Source organism: Sarcophilus harrisii, chromosome 6, assembly GCF_902635505.1.
Source record: "Sarcophilus harrisii chromosome 6, mSarHar1.11, whole genome shotgun sequence".
In the NCBI taxonomy this organism is placed as follows: Eukaryota; Metazoa; Chordata; class Mammalia; order Dasyuromorphia; family Dasyuridae; genus Sarcophilus; species Sarcophilus harrisii.
The window spans coordinates 44,915,769-44,936,167 of NC_045431.1; the positions used below are offsets into that span (position 1 = coordinate 44,915,769).

General features: G+C 32.8%; 1 protein-coding gene across 15 annotated transcripts in view; it reads left to right on the forward strand.

The window, feature by feature from the left end:
• The window catches only part of ADGRL3 (adhesion G protein-coupled receptor L3), a 571,267-nt gene extending 551,447 nt beyond the window's left edge, over positions 1-19,820 (forward strand). For 5 of the 15 annotated variants that reach the window (XM_031942424.1, XM_031942418.1, XM_031942421.1 and 2 more), the window contains 2 exons: positions 15,216-15,233; positions 17,438-19,820. In XM_031942424.1, the coding sequence (XP_031798284.1) occupies positions 15,216-15,233; positions 17,438-18,237 (818 nt within the window). In that variant the 3' untranslated portion in view covers positions 18,238-19,820. Of the gene's footprint in view, positions 1-13,130; positions 13,232-15,215; positions 15,268-17,437 lie in introns of those variants that run through there. The other 10 variants (XM_031942420.1, XM_031942423.1, XM_031942426.1 and 7 more) reach the window with 3 other exon arrangements.
• The last annotated feature ends 579 nt before the right edge of the window (positions 19,821-20,399 follow it).

Below are 20,399 nucleotides of genomic sequence, written 5' to 3' on the forward strand. Positions count from 1 at the left end.
TTATTTACATTTTCCCCTGAAATCTACATGTAGACTAACTCTACCTTAGATGATATGACATTCAACTGCTTCTGTGATGAGTAGTTTTTTTCATTTATACTTAAGTAACATCATTGATGATCCTACTGTAATTTCAGCCCTTCTTCCTATGTTCTTTTTTAATTCAATTCAACCCAGTATCTATATGTTAAACACTGGGGATACAGGGATAAGACTGACAAAGTTCCTGTTCTGAAGAAGTTAATATTTTATCATGGAAATATATCATATACACAGAAAAGTAAACATGACATACAAGAGAAGAGATAAAATGCAAATAACTGGGAAAATCCAGCAAGATTTTGAGTAAGAAGTTGGAATTGAGCTATGAAGGAAGGTAGGGATTTCTCAGAAGCAGAGGTGAAGAAAGGGGAAAGAAGGATGACTATCTGCTAGAATTTCATCCCCCTAAAAGCAAGGATTGCTATCTTTTTCATTGCTATAGTGCCCAGACGTGGCTTAGTCATGAAATTGATTTAGTGGACTTCCATGTTCTTAGCAGTAGTTACTGATACTGAGATAATGTTTTTCATTCTATGAGGAAGCCTCAGGGAAGGCAGTCGACTAGACCAGGATAGAAAAGAGTGGATTCCTATTGATAATCTCTCACTCTGAATCCTAGGAGAGACCCTGTCCCTGGCCAGGCAATCAATCAATGAAAACTAATATGCAGTAACTAGAAGTAGAATCTAGAAAACCTGAGCTCTGACCCTGCCTCAGATTCATACCATGTTGCCTAGCACAAATCATTAAACCTTACTTGATCCTAGTTTCCTCATCTATAAAAATGGGATTAATAATCTCACAAGGTTGTTATGTCAATTAAATAAATAAAGAATTTTGAGACCCTTAAAAGTACCATGTTAATGCTATCATTGTTATCCTTTTCATAATGGAACTTGAGCTCAGAAATATCAGGGGCTGGTAGTAACAGTTGTCTTGCTAAGATACTGGAGTACAGAATCAGGAACCCAGAGATCACATGGAACCCAAAGGAGCTAGAAAAAGGTGTACCACTTTATAAAGATAGGCCTTAGATTGGGAGCAAGGTCTAGCACTAACTCTCTGCATCTTAATTTCTTCAATTTAAAGAGAAAGAAAATAGCATTTGACTAGAGGAGGGATCAGTACTCTTAAGGGAAATTTTAAGAAAAACTTGTTTTTGGTAATTTTCACTAAATTTAATTTTTAAATAATATGCAAATTATTATATAAGTATTCTTTTTTTTAATGGGTTGTATGCTTTCATTTGAATGGGATACACCTGGTGAGGAAACTCTTCTACTAATTCAAATTATTAGCACATATCACTTTCACATTTGTGACCTGCCCAGGTTCACAGTCACCTGATATCTGAGTCAGGACATTCATTCAGGTATTCCTGATTCAATTGCTTTGGAAACCCATCCCCCCCATGTATTTTTTGGACATTTTCATTCTTTTAGTTTAAAAGAAAATCATATAATTATATAAAAATTTTCTAAAGACAATAAAAAGTCCAAATTTCTTTTTAGAAGGCCACTGGTAATGTGACACACAAATGTAGTACAAGTTCTAATGGAACCTTTACTCTTGAGCACTAATTGTCCCCTCAGAGAGCAGAGAGAACTTAATCCCAGTGAGGAAAGGATAAGGAAGTAAGACTAGTTTGTTGGTAAAAAAAAAAAGGTGGGAATGATCATGATTTAAACAAAACCTGAGAATGGGGATGCTGGCTATCTGGCCAGGGAGAAGTTGTTCATATAGGGTACTCTCTTGGAAGCCTTATGCTGGGGTGGGGGGAAGTGTATAAGAATTCTAGGCTAGTACTCTACCATCTTGCAGCACTTAATGGCTTTTGTCCACTAATGTGAAGAATAAACATTAGAAGTAAAAGCTCATTTATTCTATTGGAAAGAAATATAAACACGAAAAACTCACCTTCCCCTTTCCCACTTGCATGCCTTAGGACTAGATGATCTGAAGATCTCTTTCAGGTTTAAAACTCTTAAAATATTGCAATTCTCCCTCATAGATTACTAGAGGACAAAAAACTGTCTTGTTTTCTTTGTAATTTTGTACCCTAGTTAGTCATTGGAAATCATCATCGTTATTAGACTAAAAATATATTTTAAAAAGACATAGAACCAACAAAGTATACAAACATTTTTACTTATAAATAATAACAACTTTTGATAAGAAATCTAAAAGAAAAGCCTATTAGAAGAGAAATAATAGAAAGATATTTTAAAATAAGGATTATATATATGGAGATGGAGAAATCATGGGGGAAAAGACATTTCCATAAAATTACTTGTCTAGCAATACATGAATGCTATATGCCTCCAATATTAAGTATGCTGAAATTTGAGATACATATACATTTAATTGTCAACTGGTAATTGTAGGATTTAATTTTTTTTACATTTCCCCTCATATATTATAAATCCTTATGTTGAATATTATTGGGTATTTAATTTTTATCTCTTTCTCACTCCTGACATAGCATAGTACAGTATAGACTAAAAAATGAATAGACGGAATGAGTAGATAACCATCTACATTTGGTTAAGCCACTGATGCTATGAAGAGGAATTAATTTTCCCCACCACATATGAAAAAGCAAATGAAAATATTTCTTTTATGATGTCTACTGAGTAGATCAGGGAAATGGTCCAAATTAAAGTCTTTCAGTTTAACTTTGTTAGCCTGCTGTCAGGACGGAGGGATTATTTTCAAATGATAAAATATCATTTTAGTTGACATATAACTCTCAACTTATCTTTGCTTTCTTTTATAGTTTTTTTAAAATATGTTTCTTCTCTTTATATATGTCTCAATTAAATTTATCATATCATACAGTCACTGAGTGATGACTTCAAAGAAGGACTACCTATGTGTAAAAAATAATGCAAATTTTGTCAGAGGAAATATGTCAAGAATTTTTGTTGCAAGCCATACTTTGGTAACCAGATAGATATTATGTACCTATGTGTATATGTATGTATATACACACAAATATATACACATATATTCTCATAATGCATATATATGTATATTTATTATACACAAAGATATATGCATACATATCCCATTCAATAATCACTTATTCATTCAGAATCTGAGGCAAAATCTTTAAGTATGATTATAGCTTAAAAAGTAAGAAAAAGAAAAGTGACATTGTAAAGTTCTCCCTGAATTCTTCATCAACTAAAACATGATCTTGAGAATTTGATCTTCTCAGGTTATGTCATTAAAAAAAAAAAAATTCCCCTACCTGCCAATTCCTTTATTTTAACCTATAATCTAAAAAAAATCAAGCTATGTTTATTTTTTTCCTCCAGAAATAAAAATCCTGCTGTTGGAATGTAAGCTGATGGTTTTGTTGAAGATGCATGTATTTAGAATAGAAAGAAAATTGCTCTTCTGTAGCTTTATTGCGGGGCCAACACTTGTTTCTGTCAGCAAAGGAAGCAGGTATGACTAGAATATACATAGGGAGCAGCTCAGTTGATGAAAGGATAGCTATTTTTACAGAGCCATTTTCAGACCACAATTTGAGCTTGTTACTTCTGCTAATTATGGGTTAAGAGGCATATTTTTCCTTTCTCTTTACTAGTGTTATTAGTTAGTATTTAAGTATCATTTTATGTTTCTCAAATATTGTTTATTTACTTATCTATTTATGCCAATCATCTCTATAAATTCTAATATAACTATATCCTTAGCTGGGCCTTATTGATTATTCTGTTGAAAAGAAAATCCTTCAAGGTTTGTCCCATTAATACTTAGTGATTCTTTATAAGATTATACCTAATATTTAGCACTCCCAATAATGGGAGAAAACATTTTCCTTTTTTAACTTTTATAATGACAAAAATCCCCTTTAAGCAATATTTTACCAAGTGGTGATGATAGCCAGTATTTTTTGGCCTGTTCCTAATGTGTTTAGTGTGGAAAGCACACAAGATGGAGTTTTTAAACATACTAACCAATTAATTTAAGTCAGTTGACAGCACTGATGTGTTTTGAAGGCCTCTATGATTTCACAGTCACTAGAAAGGGAAATTTATAAATCAGACATTCAGTTCAGGGAAAAGTAAGAGACAGGCTGGATGATGGCATCCTGGCAGATAGGATCAGAACTCAAAGTGAAGAAATAATCAAAAACAAAGTAAATGATGTACTATGAGAAGAAGTAAAGGTACTCAGGGACCAAAACAAACAAACAAAAAACCTTTACAAATTAGGGAAAAGGTTAAATTTAAGTTATAAAATTGAAAGCAAGCCAAGTCTACACAATGACACAAAACAAAATAATCACAGATAGAATGTATCGATGAGAAAATGGATACATTCAATAAAATTCCCTTGGATGGCTAGCCTTTGTCTAAAGTAATTAAATATATAGTCAGTGATATACATTAATTGACCTTTTCAACATTCATTCAAGCTCTCAGAATCTACCATGTGATTTGAAGTAGATCTAGCTAAAGATATCCTGTCCACATAGCAGTCGGAAGTCATTTCAGTCCAACTTCCATCCTCTGCCCTTACTCTCAAGTCCCATCCCTACCATCATGGCAGATTACTAGAACTTGCTCACAATTTTACAAATCACACTTACTATCTCCCAATAAATTCTTCATGTCTTGTTAGGTTCCTGCTATTCAGATCCTCAATTGAATCACAATCTACAGAACCAAAATTGATTGCTGTGGCGATAATTATTGCTCTCTTAAACTGGTATTAAAATTCAAGATGGCAAACAAGAAATAATAGTAACAACCCCTAAGTTGAGATCTTGTTTTCAGGAATATGTTCTTAATTTTTAAAGATAAGGGGATTGATGAATAACATTTTAGTGAGTTATTTCACTTTCTCATGTAGTTTCCTCTATAAACAAATAGATTTTTTGATAATGATCACTTCAAAATGAATATAGGGAGAGAAAAACAAAAAAACTAAGGTCATGAATTCAAAATCAGATTCTGATACTCTATTTTAGGCAATATTGTCTCTTCTGTGAGCTTTAGATTCCTCAATTGTAATACTGACTTCTAAGACTTCTTTTAGATTTAAATCTGTGATCAGCAGCAAATGAGCAGCATCTGATTCTGTTATCTGTTGAGGGCTGCAGATAATGGGGGAACTTTGGGTGAGTTATAAGACCCTTTAGCCCATTAGGAACCTACTGACAATGTGTAGTTTGGCTCCCCACTTCTCTTTGGTGTTCTCACCCTTCCTGGTATAAGACCCTTCAGTCCAGAGTTCTCCCACTATATGCAGCCCTCTATACAGTTATCCCCTACGATTTGATAGGACTCTGAATAAGCAACTACAAAAGATGAATTTCTGCAAACTGCCTATTTTTTGTTCAACTCTCTTTGCCATCAAAAAACACCTTGATATACTGCAGTGCTTTTGTGCCATTATTATTGGTCAGTCTAAACTTAACTGCTCAGTAGCAGAACCTTGAGGACAGAGAAAATCATATTTGGCACTCATTCCCCTTAGGCCAGTAGTGTGGCTTAGAAAATGTTGTAAAGTATTTCTTTTTAAAATAGAAAATAAAACAATGTAGAATAGAAAAGGAGTAGGAGTCATGAAAAGATGTAAAGAAAATTCACTATATTAACAATATATTTTTCAAAGCATCATCAGATTTACACTCATGGATTTCATCTTGCCTTTGTTGTGATTAAATCTTTCTTTTTCTTACATCCTAGGCCTATAATAAATTGAGTGATAAACACAGGAGCCGAAATATTGAGTCATCTGCTTCTTGGTTATGCTTGATTCTTCCCAGCTCAGTGTTCATGCTACAGTTCGTTACAGGAGACAAAATTGTTTCCTTATTCTAAACCACAGAGCATCTTCTTTTACATCAGTACAGAAAAAATATAAGGCAAGGGAATATTTTATCTTTCAAGCCTTATATATATCTATATCTCAAGAAAGAAGAGTAGCATGCAATGTGAATAAGCCCTATTGCCTATTTTCCAAATAGTTCAGCTGATATAATGTATAGTAATATCATGTTTCTTTGGAGAGGCTGTAGAGACAAGTAGATACTAAAATGTAAAATCCACCTTTCAAAAACACAGTCTATTAGGAGGTTCAGATGATCATCATATGAATAAAATTTTAGAGAGGATCCTGATGACATTACAGAGAAGGTACAATCGAATTTCTATTTTGTTTTCCTTGACTCATTAGTTGTTTAGACTGATTTAATTTTCTAAATAAATAATTATAGAGACAATTTAAACATGTAGATTGTAATTATTTTTGTTAGGGGATAACATGATCACAGCAGTTGAAACCAAAGGCTTAGATAATGAAGAATTAGTTTTCTAGTTCTTTCCTTCAACATGCTATAGAGTGTCTGCTTTTGTTTATAACACTTAAACCAACTGTAGCCCATTAATCGTATAAATTTAATTTTTAATGAGATATTCTGATCTTTAAATGAAAGGTTCTGTAGTAAATATGCACTCTTTTAACAGAAAATATTCACATTCCATTAGAACATGGGAAAATAACATCCCATTTTTGTGATCCATGGGTGACAGATTTAGTTGTTTATCTTGTTGGAAGGGAATAGTACATAGAATTGATCTTGGAGCCAACAAGGCCTGGATTTAAGTCATAGTCATGATGCACTGTCATAGTAATGGTGGGCAGGTCACTCAACCTCTGTTCAGAGGTGTCAAAAACATAGCCAACACTCCGGGGTGTCAAGCCCCATGTGGATTAAAATACAACTGAGAAATATTTTAAAAATACACAACAATAAGACATGAATAACATTACATTCCAAAAACGAAGTCAATACAGTCAACAGGGATCTTTATATACAGATTAGTAGTCCACTGCTTTATGAATTACAAAGTGCCAAACTACATTGGTAGAATTCTCCATTACAATGAAACAACAGGTCTTGTACCTGTCTCTCTCCTTATTACCTTTGTACAATTAAAAGAAAAAAAATCTTTTCAATACCTATATACATACTCTATGAATCTACTACATTATATTTTAAGTAGTCCAGGGTTATTTACTTATTTTTCTCACTATACATGTTCCTTCTCTCCAAAAAAAAGAAAAAAAAAATGGCAATTTTTTCATGCAGAACTATACTCTGGAAAAGTAAATTTATAATCATTTGCTTCTCCCTTTTCCTGCTTTCTGCCAGGGATAAAAATGTGCCAACATATTTTTTAAAAATGTAATGTAGGTTATACTTCTCTAATTAAAAAGTGGTTCTGGGTAGCATTTCTCTGGTTCTCATATCATAGTTTTGTTACTATCTTTTCCTTATTTTCATTCCTCATTATTTAAAAGAAATATATGCTTCTAGTCACAGATTACCTCCATGTCACTATCAGAATAGATCTGACAAAGGTTTTTACTTTGAGCTTTTTCTCTCCTATAAATTAACTTGTGAAACAGGGAATGTTGCAGCTTGATCTGGCAATATGTTAGAAACCAAGATGTATCTGTGTATGAGAGGATCTAAGACTAGGTTTTTATTTCTAGACTATACTGACACGATATTAAAACAATCATATGGAAAAAGGAAAATATCAATCACCTCTCTTATTTGGTCTTATGAAACAAAAACAGAATAAAACAAATCTGCCAGAAAAAACCTCTGGTCTTTAATGAGAAATCAGTCTTTCTTTAAAAGTAACAGAAACAATAACAATAAATAAAAGCAATGCAATTTAATCAAACTAGATTGCTTAAGTCCATCTTTTGAAAAAATGACTAAAGTTGTAGTTTGGGGGAAGATGCTACACTAACTCTAGAAACCAAGAAAGAACCAGTCAAAACAACAACAATAAGAAAAATATGATAGCACCAGTTTTTAAAACTTCTCTTAACTGATTTTGATTTCACCAAATTTTTTTTTTAAACTGACAGGCAGCATGGTCCAATGGCAAAAACATTCTTTATATTTATACTGTCTATATTTTTTTGAATGTCTTTCCCCTTAGAATGTAAGCTCACTGAGAGTAGGGATTATTTTATTCTTTGTATTTGTATCCCTAGCATCTAGTACAAGGCCTAAGATAAAGTAGATACTAAATACTTGATTGATGGATTGACTGATTGGATGTAAAGGACCTGGATTCATGCCCAGTCTTTCCTATTTACCATTTATGTACTAAACTCTCTGGAACCCAATTCCTCAATTGTAAAATAATGGGGCTCACCTAGGAATCCTTTGAGTTCCTTTTCAGCTCTCAATTTGTGATGCTTTGTACCACAGTTAGGTAAAGTGATTATGAAAAAAAGTTAATTGTCTAATTGAGTACTGATTTGGGTTTATCTTTGAAATAAATGATTTTGAAAGAAATTTACTGAAATAAGTGGATACTCATATGGTATTTAATAGATCTGGATATATTGATTTTAAAAAGTAAAGAAAAAACTTAACATGAAATGTGATGTAGAATTTTTGTACTATAAGGCTAACCAATTTTAAAGCTTTTTTTTTGACACTTAAAAAACAAACAAAACTGTTTGGATCTCTTCCTATGTCAATAACAGCTACTCACACCAAATATGAGCCCAGTCATAAATGTATAATTCAGTTTTGTTTTCTGCTGTTGGTTCCTTTCACTGGAAAAACATACAGAAACCTTGTCTTCCACAATCGATTATTGTACTGTTTTATGTTAGTCTCTTTCTTTCTGAATAATTTGTTTTCTTTGTTTTGGCTGTTGAATTTTGTTTCATTTACTTTAAACAAGCATGGAAGCATAACCTTGCTTATACCTTGAGAAAGCAAGTACCATCAATGTGGCTTTATTGGCATTTTGAACCATTTTTGTTCTTTCACACTTGGAAAGTCTGTGCTCTGTTGAAAATGTCTGTGCTCTGGTGCCATGTATTTTTGAGTCTAATGAGCTGGCTGCTAATCAAGACTATTTCAACTGTTGTCATTCTGAATGTTTTTCTTTCTTTCTTTCTTTTTTTTTTTTTAATCATATTTGCCTGATTGACCTTTTTTTTTTTCCCTGTCTTTCTATTGGGCTGCTCCAGGAGCCATGGCTAATCATCTTATAACCAATGCTCTGCTTCGTCCTCATGGCACTAACAATCCCTATAATACATTGCTTGGGGAACCGGCCGTCTGTAACAACCCTTCTGTGAGCATGTACAACACACAAGGTGTGCGCGAGTTTATCTTCATTTTTTGAGTGACAGTCGCATTTTGCGTGGCTTTTAGGGGCACATGTTTCCTTTTTCTTTCTTTTTTTTTTTCTCCTATCTTTTCTTTGTTTTGAAAACAGCTACAAAGACTCTTTTCCTGTCACATCCATTTAGATCTATATTTTTTTCCCCATTTTCCCTAGGCTTCTCTCAGTATATGAATGGATTCCATGTGTTAGACAAATCCCTGTTCCATCAAGATATGTTTTTCTTTGTTGTTTTGTAACCTTGGTTTGTGGTTTGTTAATTATTTCTGCATTTGTTTCCTATTGTATTGTATTCCTACTTTTCTTCATTAAATATTTCTTAATTAAATTTTCAATTATTAATATACATTAATTAAATTTACACATTCATTATGAGAAGTGGAAATTATATTTAAGGTAAGTGAGAAAAATTGTGACTGTGGCATAAGAAGTTATTTTTTAAATTTTTATAAGAAAACTAAAATTTCAAGAATTTGTTTAGCTATAAGGTAGATGCAATAGCAGAAAGTGTGACTGAATCAGGGTAAAATAAATTTATAAAATTCTAAAATAATAAATCTATACTTAGTTCTATGGAAAAACCAGTTAGTATGGATGAAAAGGGGAAGGAGTAAGAAGACGTCGGTCTGAATCCCAGTTCTGTCATGGGCAACTCAATCTCTCTGCCTCCAGATTTCTCACCTATAAACTAGGGAGTTGGATTAAATAATCTCTAAGATGTTTCCTAGCTAAAAAAATAACAAACAAAAATATGACTTGATATCAAACAACAGGATCTAAAACAATTGATTTTTCAAACTTTATGGGATTTTTTACCCTCATTAGTAAAGAAATTTTTAGAAAAAAATACAAAAAACTAGATGTTCAAAAGGTGAGTAATAATAGTTTGACTGGTATGATCCACAGGTCACATTCATTTTGCCCCAATGAATGCAATACAATTAAAATATAACTTTAAATAAAGAGCCCTTAAGGTTGTTTGTGGTAAGATTTAATAGTATTTCAATATTTCCAGGGATTTTTTTCTAAGTTTTATGATCCCCAAATAATAACCACTGAATATTTGTTTTGCTGAGGTACATTCTTAAATAGCAAGGAACAAACTTATAATATTGGGGTGTGTGTGTGTGTGTGTGTGTGTGTGTGTGTGTGTGTGTTTTAAAGCTTATTGCCCCTGACCGTCTATACTAATCTGAAAATGTCCAGATGGACTCTACCAAAATTCTGAGAATCACTTAGACTAATTAAAAATCATTAAGGACAATAGTTTGGATTTGAGCTAAGGAGAATATTTTAATTTCGGAAGTAATTCCTTACAAATTCCTATAAGTCCTCAAAGCCTACATGGAACCCTTAAAGTTGGACAGTATTTAATTAAACACCATATCTATGCTCAATTCAACATGCCTGACAGAAAGCCATTACTTGGATACCTGAAATAAGCTCTAGCATTAGCTTGTGAAACAACCTTCTCCATTGCTATTATTATAAAGATCTAGTTTTAATATAAAAGTGGAATCTCTTTCCCTATGCATTTAGCTAATTGGTCTTACTACTATAATCATGTGAAACAAATCTACTGCATTTTCCATGCAACAATTTTTTGAAGACTTAAATGTAGTTATAATGCTTTCCCACAGATTAATTTCATGTAGGCCTAAATATTCCCAGTACTTTTAGTTGTTTCTTGAATAATGTTTTCAAAGTATTCTCTCTTCCAGAAAAGCATTTATCAGTTCATTTGATGTATTAAGTACTTGTTTACATGCATACACACACATATACACACGCATATATGTATGTGTGTGTGTGTATATATGTATATATACATATATATATATATTTTTTAATTTTTTTACTAAAACAACAACATGGGACTTGCCCTCAGGGAGCTTGCATTCTAATAGGCAAGTGGATGCATGTGTAATGTATTCAGGAAAATATGATAGAAGATAATAGGATAATGGCAAAGAAGAAATACAATAGGTTTGGATAATAATTAAAGGAACGAAATAATTTTGAGTTGAAAAGATTAGAACATCTTTGAGAAAGTGGTAGATGGATCATTTCAAAAGGAGGAGGTATAAAAAGCATCTGCATAGATACAAGATAAGTAGAAGAAGAGTGAAAAAGGGGGGAGGAATAGACATTGAGAGGAAAAATTGGGTAATAGTTCATTTTGGCTATAATATAGATTATATGAAGGATAATAGTAAGGAAGAAAGATAGAAATCTATTATGGGAACAGATTGGAGAAGTATGAGATTTGCCAAGAAGTGTGAATTTTATTTCCTAAACAATAGAAACCCAGTGAAAATTTCTGAGCAAGGGAATGAAATACAGAGAACCACTGAGTAGGAAAATTACTTAGGAAGCTGTATGAAGGAGAGATTGAATGGAGGAAAAGAAGCCCATTTAGAGGTGATCACAATCCTAACCTTAGGAATTATACAATAATATAAGAGACCATGTATGGGAGTTTAGGTTTTTTGGGGGGTTTTTTGGTATTTGTTTTTCTGGCACTTAAAATAGTACCTGGCACACAGTAGGTTTTTGACAAGTGCTTACTGATTGAATAATAAATCAATAAAGACAGTGAGAACCTGAATCACAGTGGTTACACCATGAAAGGAGAAGAGATAATGGATGTGAAGATGTTATATACAAAAAAAAAAAACCCACAAAAAAAAAAAAAAACTGATTTAGAAATCACTGGATTTATACAATTGTGGAACAATGAGGCAGAGTTAAGGGAGAAAAATAAATCAAAGATGAAAGAAAATTTCTAGTATAGTAACTAAGAGAATGACAAAAAATAAACTATATATCTGGAAGAGCAGCTTGGAGGGGGAAGACAATGAGTTCAGGTTGGGACTTGAGTTAGAAAAGCTGGCAGAACATCTAGAAGACAGGTTTGGGATATTTAGATTTAGGAGTCATGTGACTAAAGATGATAACTGAAGTCTTGGGAACAATGAAGGGAGAGAATGTTTAAAGAGAAAATAACAGGGTCGACAAAATCTTGGAAACACCCATGCTAGAACAACTTGAAGATGCATCAGTGAGTGAATGGTTAGACCAAAAGAAGGAAAGCTAACCAACAACAGTATTTGTTGTAACCAACAAAGCTAAAGGAGAATATGAGAATAGGAGTGGTCAACAGTATTGGTATCCTTTATATGCCATGTAACTACCATAGTACACTGGGTGATACTATACAGAGTTCCCTATTGTGTTTATTCTCCTTAGCTCAAGTCTAAGGTAATTGTACATTAAATATTGTTATGCATAGTCTCTTGACAATCTGATTGGTTTTTGTTTGTTTTTTAAATTTGATTGGTTTTAAAGTGAACCAAAACTACCAATTCAACAGGCACAGATAACCTGTAATTGATTAGACTTCTTGTCCCAGGTATTTTAACATATTCAGTGTTTATAGGCTATAGTTAATTGTTTCTAAGCTATAATTAATTTGGGGTCTTTTTTTAGTTACTTGAAAATTTTATATAATTTTAAATTTTTATAAGAAAAAGTCATAGTTTTTATAAACTGATTTCCTAATATATTCATTGTTAAGAAATGCCCTTAAACATAAATTTAAACCCATTAGATATATGGAAATTTGAATTAACATATAGATTTTGTTTACCTCAGAAATCAAGTCTTAAATATTGCCATTAATGTTTGTTTTTTTTTATTACAAAACCAAATGAATTTTAACTTTTACTCCCAAAACTTTAATATTTTTTTCAAATTTAGAAATGGGGATACTTTAGCAACTGTATATTTTAGGTGCAAAAATGTTAAGAGATTTTGATAGTCTTTAGGATATTGACTTTCCCAATGAATAAGTGATAAATCATGGTGACTGTCATACTGCTACTAATTTTATGCTTTCAGATGAATGCACTTATATTCTAACTGGCAAGGGGAAATCATACATGAAATATAGGTGGCTCGGTATGTACTGGGTTAGTTTATATTGAATCACCACTTGGTACTGTTATATGGGTTTAATAAATCAGTTATACAGATTTAATCTTGTCATAGAACCCCCAAACATTTAAACCTGAGAGGTTTAATATGCTTGACATATTAATGCTTTATTTTAAATAGATAGGCTTAACATCAAAAAATATAATTAGACATTGAGATTGATATATTTTTAAAAATGTGAATGTCGATTTTTTCATCATTAAATTTTTTTCTACATGATTTTTTGATTCTATATGAAATTTTTGAGAATACTGTAAAGTATTTGGGGGTAAACTTATTAGAAAGTGAAAATTCTTGCATTATTACATTAGGAAAGTTGTGAAAAATTAATGAAAGAACTTGTTAAGTATTGTTTTATAATAGTATAAACATTAAATAATTAAATAAAAAGAGTTATGTCCATAGTGTAGGAACAATTAAGAGGACAATATGATAGCTGGCTAATTTACAAACTTAAAAAATATGCAAAAGTATATATTTTGATACAGCCCGCAAAGCGAAAGAGGAAATTGATTTTAAGTAAAAGTGGCTGCATGTAATGGATGTTGGAAGTCCTTTGGGTCTTAGCCCCAGCTCTGCCACTTTTTAGTTGTATAAACTATAATAACTTATATAAGTTGTATAAACTATAACTTGTATAAATTATAAACTTGTATAAGTTGTATAAACTATAATAACTCACTTAGTTTTAGCTATAAAATTTGAAGATAGGCCTATAATGTCAGCAAGATTCTTTAACTTTCAAAATTCTATATAGTATAATAAAGGAGCTTTGAATGAATTGAAAATACTATAAAGTTACTACTACATTGGATTGACTCTTTCAAATTCTGCAGCTGCTTTGAAGTTTGAAGTCTTAGCAAGATTTACCTTGTATTTTGAAATACAATTGGTCTTAGATCAATTTTTTTTTAAACAAAAGCTCACTCCAACTTCTAACAGTTCAAAATTTATCTTCCCCAAGGAGGTTATTAAAACAAATGATTATGCTATAAGTGAAATTGAGACCTCCTAAATGTATTGCACCATTAACCCACTTGGTTGTATTTTAATTACTGCAAATACATTTATTCTAATGATTTGGGTAAAGTTTTTGGGAGGGAAAGCTTTTTTAAAAAATTTTTTTGGTATGAGTTTCTGGTTTTTTTTTTTAAAGAGGAAACAAAAGATATTAAATGTAAAAATCTGTGCTGAAATAAGATTGTGTCACAAACCAGATGATAAGGAATTAATTGTGGTTTAAAAATATATATCTTTCCCCATATTTTTAGACATTGAATTACAATCTGATTTAAGCATTTTTTCTTTTTTCTGGCAATAGCAAAATTGATCCAATTGATGCACATTTTGAAAGTATTTTTTCCCCTTGGAAAGACATATTTTGATGTCTTTTTGTGTGTCACTATAAATAATTATAAACAATAAGGAAATTTTTACGTACTTGAAAAGAATGGGGGAAAATATGACTGTAAAGAAACAAAACAAAACAAAACAAAAAGATAGAGGGAAATAAGCAGTTGAAAAATGTGTGACATATTTTCACTCTCCACTGTGTAAATACAGGGTTAGATGTGGTCCCCATGGAAGCCAAGCCACCTCCAGGGATCTGACCTTGAATTAGATTTGTGGAGACAGTGAAAACTTCATTTGAATCGCTGCTCTTCTTGGTTTGTGTGATAATCTTAAAATTTCTAACAAGTATATTTCTTTGTGTTAAAAATGTACAAACCTTATATAGGAAGGATCTTTTAAGAAGCATTGTACTAGCATGCTTTTATGGGGATGTCTTATTTCCTGACTAACATTTTAGGATTTTTTTACTTCTAATAAATCATGTAACACAGACTCATGTATTTGGGGGCAGTGGAAATGATTTCTGTTGACCCTTTTTTCTGCATATCATCAATTTGCTTTTTACTCATGTTTCTTCTATTGTCGCTGTATGCTTACTTGTTGTTTTTCTTTCCTTTTCCTCATGCTGTCGTGTAGAGCCCTACAGAGAGACAAGTATGGGAGTAAAGCTAAACATTGCATATCAAATGTAATTTTTTTTAGTTCACTTTTATTGCATCACATATAGATGATGTAGTTATTAAAAACAGTTCATCTCACAATTTTGCAATCAAAAGACTAAAAACTTATAAATCTACTTATCTAAATATATGTGAATATAGATTAGACGGCTTTTATTGTCTGATTCCTTTATTTGTGTCACATAATCAACATAGTTCTTGATTTTCATATAATTGTCCGTGTGAGTTAAATTGTTTTTAAATTAAGCATTTTTTTTTTTAAATCATGAACTTTCATTATTTCAAAATGGCACATTTCATCATAAGGCTATGTTCTGTTTCAAGTTCAGTGCACCCACTTGATTTTGCTGTGGCAGTTTTCAATCTGCAATTCCATGCATTGACAACATAAATAACAAACAGGTTTTCAATGCATAAGTCACCCCACCATAATCATCCAACATGCTGTCACAGATTCAGCAGCAATAGAAACCCATCACATACAGTCTTTAAAAACATTTACTTTTTGTTTCTTCTTAACATTGTGAATTGTCTATCAGGTACTTTCTAACATGAAAATAAAGGGCTTCATTCTATGTCTGTGATGCCACTGGTTTTAGGCCTTTGCTGCTGTTTTTGAAATGTCTATTGTGAGAATTCAGAGGATGTATCCAAAATCCATGAGACAATTGACATATTGAGGCCATTTCACCATAACGGGACACTGTAAAGTACAGTCCTAGATAAGCAAGAGAACTGCATCTATATCTGCATCACAGATATAGAATGGATGCTCTATTTTCACAAGGTAGCAGTGCATTAAGGAATATCTACAGTGATGTGACCCCTAATCAATATTTGCAGTCAAGAAAACTACTCGTTTCTACCTTTATTAGCTAGGTGTTCTTTGTGATCATTTCTGGTAGTTGCATCTGAATTTTTTTTTTTACCAAATAATATAAATGAAAATGTCATGTTTTTTAGATATCTATTCAGGGGATAGTAAAACTCATGAAGATGCATGGAGCTATATGTAACAACTTCCTTTATAATTAAGGATTTCATAGCAGCTTTTTTCTTCCAAGGAAAAATATTCGGAGTATCTCAAAAGTTTTAGTGAAGATTTAATTAAGATCAATTGTAGCTCAAAAATGCAGCAAGACTTTTGGGATACCCTGTGTATATGTAAATGAACTCCACCAAGCTCCTTTCAGTACAAATGTTTAAAAGTCAGAGAGAGATCAATCAGGATTTAAATTGAGCCTCTCCTATTGATATTGTTTTATTGATGATTGGGTGATTGGGTGTCTTATCTTGCCCATCCCTTCTTTTTGAAGCAGTGATCCAATTATATTCAAATATTCAAATGGATCTGACCTCATTGATGTAAGCATTCCCTCCAATGATGCAGATCTTACTCTTTCTATTCCTTCCCATTCTATGTGACTTATGATCTTTATAAGGAACCACCTTAAGGTTTTCCTTAATTTCTCTTGATATCATGAACATACCAATATCCTAAATAGTAACAGTGGGTACAACATATGCTAACCATGAAGGTGCCTATTGCAGGAAAAGAAAAAAAAAGAAAAAGCAAACCAAATCCATGTAATATTTCAAAAACCCACAAGTCAGTAATCTTTTGCTATCACATAATAAGCATCATCTTAAAATTTAAGGTGACATATAAAATAAATGTTAAGCATGTATTTTTAAACTTTATGCTTATAAAATGATGGCTATAAGATACCAATATCAAATTTTTAATTTTCCCATTTCACAAGTTATTATTAAACTCATTACTGATGGAAATGTAGAATGGCTCAAAATTTTAAGTTCTTCCATTTTACAAGTTATTACTAAACTCATTACTGATGGAAATGTAGAATGGCTACCTATAGTACTTTTGTTTCAACTTTCAAGGTTTATTTTGTTAAAGATTCTCTTTTTTTAGAAAAGTGTACTAGTTATCTAACTATGTGTATATATATATATGTGTGTGTGTGTATGTGTGTGTGTATTTTCTATATATATATATATGATATATAGAAAATATATACATATTTATCTGTATCATATGTCTCAATAATAATTTGGATCTCAGTAAAATTATAGTAAACACAAATTAATTCTATATGCACCCCCAAAGGACTGCAGGATACAAATGTCAGCTTCTTTTTCTTTCTTTCTGTTTTTCAGAGGGGCTTCTGAACAATGCCAGGGATACAAGTGTCATGGATACTCTACCACTGAATGGTAACCACGGCAATAGCTACAGTATCGCAAGCGGCGAGTACCTGAGCAACTGTGTGCAAATCATTGACCGTGGCTACAATCATAACGAGACAGCCTTAGAGAAAAAAATTCTGAAGGAACTCACTTCCAACTATATCCCTTCTTACCTGAACAACCACGAGCGCTCTAGTGAGCAGAATAGGAACCTGATGAACAAACTGGTGAATAACCTGGGCGGCGGGAGTGAAGATGACGCCATAGTCCTCGATGACGCCGCCTCCTTTAACCACGAGGAGAGTCTGGGTCTGGAACTCATTCACGAAGAGTCCGATGCCCCTTTGTTGCCCCCGAGGGTTTATTCCACAGAGAACCACCAGCCGCATCATTACACCAGAAGGCGGATCCCACAAGACAACAGTGAGAGTTTTTTCCCCTTGCTAACCAACGAGCACACGGAAGACCTCCAGTCGCCCAACAGGGATTCTCTCTATACCAGTATGCCCGCCCTGGCCGCCATGCCAGGCGCGGAGAGCGTTACCACCAGCACTCAGACCGACCCCCCGCCAGCCAAAAGTGGTGATGCTGATGATGTTTACTACAAAAGTATGCCAAATCTAGGCTCCAGAAACCATGTCCATCAGCTGCACACTTACTACCAACTAGGGCGAGGCAGCAGCGATGGATTTATAGTTCCTCCAAACAAAGATGGCTCCTCCCCAGAGGGGAGTTCCAAGGGACCTGCTCACTTGGTCACTAGTCTATAGAAGAGTAAACAAATTTAAGCCAACAAAACCCCTAACACCTGGTTTACTGTTCTGAGTTAATATAAGCAGTGGTAATATTGTGTGTACTCCTAAATCTTTATGCTGTTCTAAAGGGACAAAAAACGAAAAAAAGGACAAAAATCAAAAATGAGAAACAGAAACTTTCAGACTTTTTTTTTTTTTTTTACTGGAATTTTTAGGCCAGCCCAGGGGAGAATAACTGCTGAAATTCCCCTCTCCTCCTTCTGTTTTGTCCTTCCCCCTCCCCTCAAACACAGACTTCATTATGTTAATGAACGGGATATGAAGAAAATGGCACTCTTTGTGGCCTTCTTGAATTAATGCTGTGTTTGTTTAAACATCTCTGATGCTCTGTTACTATTCCAATATGGACCTGATTTTAAAAAGGCCAGAACACGCATCTGAAACTAGTAACAGTGACGCATCTAGATTGGAGTGCTGCATAAACAAACATAACAAAGCAAAACTGTTTATTATCAATCTGTATCACCTAATGGTTTTTGGTCACTCACAACTTGATTTTACCACAGCAGACTTAGCTGTGGGGTAAAACAAAATAAAATTCTAATGAAATGGAAGGGAATTCTAGAATTATATGCTAAATGCATATTTTATGTTTTGCTGTATTAACTGATGATTAAACTAATGGCAGAAAAATTGAACAATTTCTATGTAATGTACAGATACTAGCATTGCACATATAGTCTGCTTTCCGTTCCTTCAGAACTTGCGTCCCTGTTAATGTAGTGGAAAACAAAAACAAAAACAAAAAAAAAAAGCAAAAAAAAAAAAAAACCTTTCTGTTGTGCTGGTCTTGCAAGTTTGTCTACCAGTAGGAGCAAGATTTTCATTAGTTTTTTGGGGGCCATTTTTTTTTCTTAATATTTCACTGAGCAAAATAAATAAGAACTATCACTTTATAAGGATCATTTTCTAGTAATGCAAACACAAATTATTTTTTACAAAAAAGAAAAAAAAGAAATTGGATCTTCTTCCCTCACTCTGTATCTTTATTCAGTGGCTATATTGCAAACAGGACTTTTGCAGATTAGAGCAGGACAAACTTTATGTTTACAATGCACAGCTGATATAATACAAAGCCAATTGGGCAAGAAGTCCCTCACCAAGGCAGTAGGAATGGATCAAAAAGTTAAACGGTATCTGTAGAAATAGTGGGGGCTTTTTGCATGTGAAAATGATAGTCTTCTAGGAGTAAGGCACTCCTGGTTCATTCTTGGCTCCTAGATGAGGAACTTGTATTACAGTTGGTTAAAACAAATTGATTCGCCCATGCTACAAATTGAAAAATCCAATTATTTTGATGTGGCTAAAAAGAAAATCCTCTTTTCATTATTTTCCCTAAAAGGGAAAAAGTTATTTATTTGACAGGATTTTAAGTAATGTAGGATATCAGGAGGTAAATTAGCAGCACAGATTATAATTTTTTTTAATTTATGATCCATTTTGTATGGTCTCAAAGTTGAATGACCTCATTACTAATATTTGTTGTAAAAGTGAAACTTGTTTGCCAACCAATAAACAACTGATTAAGATTTAGAAGATATTGTATCTATGTATGTACAATTAATCATTCATTCTCTTTTCCTTTCTTTTGGCTTTTTCCCTTCTATTTTCATATATGAAATTAGTGGATTTTTGCTAATCCTCTAAGGCACAAGTGAACCATGCAAAAGAAAAATCTCCCTGGCTGAATAGCTTAAGCACAAAAATTATACAGCTGTAGCAGATGAAGGAAATCAGAAAATGGGTTGGGAATACTTGTGTAGGCTGAAACAAAGGGGACAAATTCCCTTTCTAGCAGGTTATATATGGGTGTGTTACATGCCTATTATATAAACCACATTCAATCAGAGATTTTAAAGTATATTTCTTGGGTTGTGCAAGTTTTCTCCTTTGTAATCTCTATTATGTTAGTTATAGATTAACCTGTTTGTGAAAAGCTGCTAACAATTGTGGCAAAGAGAATATAAACCTGCAGCGAGCTCCTCTGAAATTCTATTTGTGGTAACTTTCCTTTATTATGTTGGGGGGAAATGATAATTAAATTCTTTCAGTGAAAGTCTCCAGTTTTTCAACAATCCCAGAATCTTCCTTCATCCACAGTGTGTAAACTTTTAAGT